The sequence below is a fragment of the Octopus bimaculoides genome, chromosome 28 (genome assembly GCF_001194135.2).
Source record: "Octopus bimaculoides isolate UCB-OBI-ISO-001 chromosome 28, ASM119413v2, whole genome shotgun sequence".
NCBI classification, from domain to species: Eukaryota; Metazoa; Mollusca; class Cephalopoda; order Octopoda; family Octopodidae; genus Octopus; species Octopus bimaculoides.
The window spans coordinates 16,481,506-16,486,263 of NC_069008.1; the positions used below are offsets into that span (position 1 = coordinate 16,481,506).

Consider the following 4,758-nt stretch of genomic DNA (forward strand, 5'->3'; position numbering starts at 1 on the left):
CTGAAGTCTGAAATGTTAGGAAATACTTTTCCTCTAGGTTCTGCAGCCTCAATCTAAAAGTATTTTATTTTTGTCATTTCTTCCATGGCACTATCCTTCTATCTGAGTATTTCACCATATAACAGTAATGACTCACCATATCAAAGTTCACCTATGGCCGTTTATTTTTTAAGCTTACGTCAGTGCCTCTGTGGTGGTGTTTTGCATTTATAATAAAATAAAAATATACAAGTTATAAAAATAATAAAAAAGAAGTATACAGCACAGTACTGTTTCTACTTCACGGATTTTCACCTATCACAGAACATAACACTCACGATAGTCAAGGGGTTACTGTACCTACTCAAATGCCTCCAACTCCCAATGTTGTTTCTTCATAATTCTTTACAAAATCCTTTTAGATCATGTATTGGGTTGGTGCATAATTATTGCGGCTTTTTTTCAACAAATTTTGAAATATTGAATTACTATTTAGCAACTTTTATTGTAAGGAAAATGGACATTACGATATATGCCAAAATGTGCCATATGAATATGTTTGAGCAAGGAAGCTCGCTAGTATATATACATATATATATATATATGCCCACACAAGGGGTATTTTTGAGAGGCACAGTCTTTGAAATCACATTGGCATTCCATAACCAACATAGTGGTGATGTTGGTGTTAGTAGTGATCCATTGTTTTTAATCTCTTTTTCTCAAAGTGTCCTCTATATCTTATATTGTTATTTTTCTCTTTTGTTTCAGACAATATCACATGACATTGGCATCAAAGCATTGTCTCCATCAGATAACATCATTAATATTCATCACCTTTTAAAGACTGAAAGAAAATATTGTACAGAAGAGATTTAAGAACTCCAGAGAATTCCAGTGAAATATTTCTTCTCAACTGAGATTGATAGCAATGTTTGGAATGTCTACAAGATTATTTTGTACTGAAGTTAAACTTGGATAATTATTGAAAGGAATCCCAGAGTCTTTTTGGATATCAAAAAGGATTACAGTTGATGGAAAGAGAGCAATAGCAATATTTGTTTGGAATAAGTTGTAGAACAAGAACAAAAATTATATCTACATATGTTTGGGTGATTGAAATAAAATAATTGACAGGACTATTTAAGTTAGTTGAAGAATATATTCTTATTCTGAAGAGATGTCACAAAAGAAACCACAATCAACATATCAGTGTGATATCTGTGAAAAGACTTTCACTCAGAAATGTAATTTAACCACTCACAGGCGTATTCACACAGGAGAGAAGCCATTTCACTGTGATATCTGTGGTAAATCATTCCCTCGAAATAGCCATTTAGCTGTTCACAAACATATTCATACAGGGGAGAAGCCATTTCACTGTGATGTTTGTGGCAAATCATTCTCACAGGTAACTGCCTTAACTGTACACAAACGTATTCATACAGGAGAGAAGCCATTTCGTTGTGATATCTGTGGCAAATCATTCTCTTACAGTAGTGACTTAACAGTACACAAACGTGTTCATACAGGGGAAAAGCCATTTCGCTGTGATGTTTGTGGTAATTCATTCTCTGGAAGTAGCTATTTAACAGTACATAAACGTATTCATGCAAGAGAGAAGCCATTTCACTGTGATATTTGTGGTAAATCATTCTCTTTTAATAATGGCTTCATTAATCATAGTCGTATTCATACAGGAGAAAAACCATTTCGCTGTGATATCTGTGGCAGATCTTTTTCCCTAAGTAGCAGCTTAACTACTCACAATCGTATTCACACAGGAGAGAGGCCATTTCACTGTGATATTTGTGGTAAATCATTCTCTGCAAACAGTACCTTCATTACACACAAGCGTATTCATACTGGAGAGAAACCATTTCGGTGTGATATCTGTGGTAAATCATTCCCTTACAATACTAGCTTAATTGATCACAAACGTATTCATACAGGAGAAAAGCCATTTAACTGTGATATCTGTGGTAAATCATTCTCCTACAGACATGTCTTGGTTAATCACAAACGTATTCATACAGGAGAGAAGCCATTTCGATGTGATATCTGTGGTAGATCATTCTCTCAAAGTTTCCAAATAATTCATCACAAGCGTATTCATACTGGAGAGAAGCCATTTCGCTGTGATATCTGTGGTAAATCATTCTCTCAAAACTCTAACTTAACTAAACACATGTCTATCCATACAAAAGTGTGACTATGTTAGTGTCAGAAATCATTGCAACAATTTAACATCTTTTCTCAAATAAATCACAAGTTATCCCTGTGGTCTTAACAGTAATTTGCACAGCCTTTACTTTGATCGTACTCATCATGGTTCGTTTCTTTTTTTGAGGTACTATTTTCTGACCACATTCCTCTATTTGTAGCCCTTTTAAAAGCCTCTTAAAACATACAGAGATATGATGTTCTGTTTATATCCAGTTTTATTCCAGTTTATACTGTCAAAATTGGTTCTAAAAGTCTTTGTGTCATGTAACCATAAATAAAAATATCTTCTATAACCATAAACGTATTCCCTTTTTACTATTATGTATATTTGTTTTTGCTTTACAGGACTCCAGTGGAGGTGCAATGGCCCAGTGGTTAGGGCAGTGGACTTGCGGTCGTAGGATCGCAGTTTCGATTCCCAGACCTGGCATTGTGAGTGTTTATTGAGCAAAAACACCTAAAGCTCTACGAGGCTCCGGCAGGGGATGGTGGCGAACCCTGCTGTACTCTTTCACCACAACTTTCTCTCATTCTTACTTCCTGTTTCTGTTGTGCCTGTAATTCAAAGGGTCAGCCTTGTCACACTCTGTGTCACGCTGAATATCCCCCGAGAACTACGTTAAGGGTACACGTGTCTGTGGAGTGCTCAGCCACTTGCACGTTAATTTCATGAGCAGGCTGTTCCGTTGATTGGAGTGTCAACAATAAAGGTGTGTACGACAATAGAAATAACAATCTGCTAGAGCGATGCTGGCAGAGAAAAGAGTTAGTCAAATCGTCCAACCCATGCTAGCATGGAAAGCGGACGTTAAACGATGGTGCAAAGTCCCTTCCAGACCTAGAGTTATGTGGTGGTGGAAAAGTACTGTAGATAAAGCCATTAGAGCAAAGAAACAGGCCTGGAAGGGTGGGGGTAGCTGGGAACTGTACCAGGTAGCCAAAAGGGAGGCTGGGCAGCAGGTATACATAGCCAAGGGCAAGGCAGAAAAGAAGTTTGCCAATGTCCAGTGACGCGAAGACCAAAGAACTGAATTGTTTCAGATTGCAAGACAGTGTCTGAGAGAAAATTGTAATGTCAGGGAGACAAACTCGTTTAACTCCATGTTTGATGTTCAAGGTTTTTCTGTGTCTCTACGTTCAAATCATTGCCCGAGTTAATTAGGTCATCAAGTACACACTGAAAGGAAATTACCGATATTTCATGGATAGTTATAATGGGTAAATATATTGGAACATCCGAGGCAGTTGCATCCATTTAAGGAGTATCAGTTTAGAAAACAGGTGCTGGAAAGAAATAAAAATAAATAAAAGCAATTCCACTTTCTCACAGTAGGCGAAATCTCAGAAGGGGAGATGTGATGAGAGTTACAACACCCCCTTGTGAGAGATAGACTGGTCTGAATAAAGAGTAATGATCCAAGTGAGTTTAGAGTTTGGAGTTGAGTGAAGAAGTCGGACGGTGTTAGTTAGGTTATTACACAAAGAATAGTGATGGTTGGTTTGTAAAGAGATTTGTTACATTGTTGTGACTGTTGTCTGGTTATCTTACATTACAACAAAGATGAAGACATTTAGAAGCAATTTAGACTATATAGACTGGAATAAAACTAGACATAAACAGAACATCATATCTGTATATTGTAAGAGGCTAAAAAAAGGGCTAGAATGCTGTCATTAGGAGTATGATTAAAATGAAGGTTTTACACATTACTGTAAAGGGCTGGTTGTTGATAGATGCAATGAACTTTGAGAATGACAGAGTCAGACTTTTGTATGGTTAGACATATGGTTAGTTAAGCTACGTTTTTGAGAGAATGATTTACCACAAATATCACAGCGAAATGGCTTCTCTCCTGTATGAATGCATTTATGAACAGCCAAATTGTTACTTCTAGTGAATGAATCACCACAAATATCACAGCGCAATATAGCTTCTCCCCTGTATGAATACGTTTGTGTTTAGTTAAGTGAAAGCTTTGCGAGAATGATTTACCACAAATATCACAGTGAAATGACTTCTCTCCTGTATGAATACGTTTATGTACAGCCAAATTGCTACTTGCAGTGAATGAATTACCACAGATATTGCAGCGAAATGGCTTCTCACCTGTATGAATACGTCTGTGTACTTTGAAACTAGATACCTGAGAGAATGATTTACTACAGATATCACAGTGAAATGGCTTCTCCCCTGTACTTATCTGTATGTTTACGTATTTTTCACTCGTTGATGATATCCTGTGTGGAGGCACAATGGCCCAGTGGTTAGGGCAGCGGTCATAGGATCGCAGTTTCGATTCCCAGACCGGGCATTGTCAGTGTTTATTGAGCGAAAACACCTACAGCTCCACGAGGCTCCGGCAGGGGATGGTGGCGAACCCTGCTCTACTCTTTCGCCACAACTTTCTCTCACTCTTACTTCCTGTTTCTGTTGTGCCTGTAATTGAAAGGGTCAGCCTTGTCACGATGAATATCCCCGAGAACTACGTTAAGGGTACACGTGTCTGTGGAGTGCTCAGCCACTTGCACGTTAATTTCACGGGCAGGTTGTTC

General features: G+C 37.8%; 2 protein-coding genes across 3 annotated transcripts in view; one reads left to right on the forward strand and one right to left on the reverse strand.

The window, feature by feature from the left end:
- The window catches only part of LOC106883485 (zinc finger protein 239), a 25,215-nt gene that overhangs the window by 4,587 nt on the left and 15,870 nt on the right, over window positions 1-4,758 (reverse strand). Inside the window, exon 1 of one of the 2 annotated variants that reach the window (XM_052977569.1) lies at window positions 340-756. The exons of the other annotated variant lie outside the window; for it this stretch is intronic. The gene's annotated coding sequence lies outside the window, so the exon portion shown is untranslated. Of the gene's footprint in view, window positions 1-339; window positions 757-4,758 lie in introns of those variants that run through there. 2 annotated transcript variants of the gene reach the window in all.
- LOC106883475 (zinc finger protein 737-like) lies at window positions 1,160-2,521 on the forward strand. The gene has a single exon (XM_052977554.1). The coding sequence runs from the start codon at window positions 1,160-1,162 to the stop codon at window positions 2,189-2,191; it is 1,032 nt and encodes a 343-aa protein (XP_052833514.1). The 3' UTR covers window positions 2,192-2,521.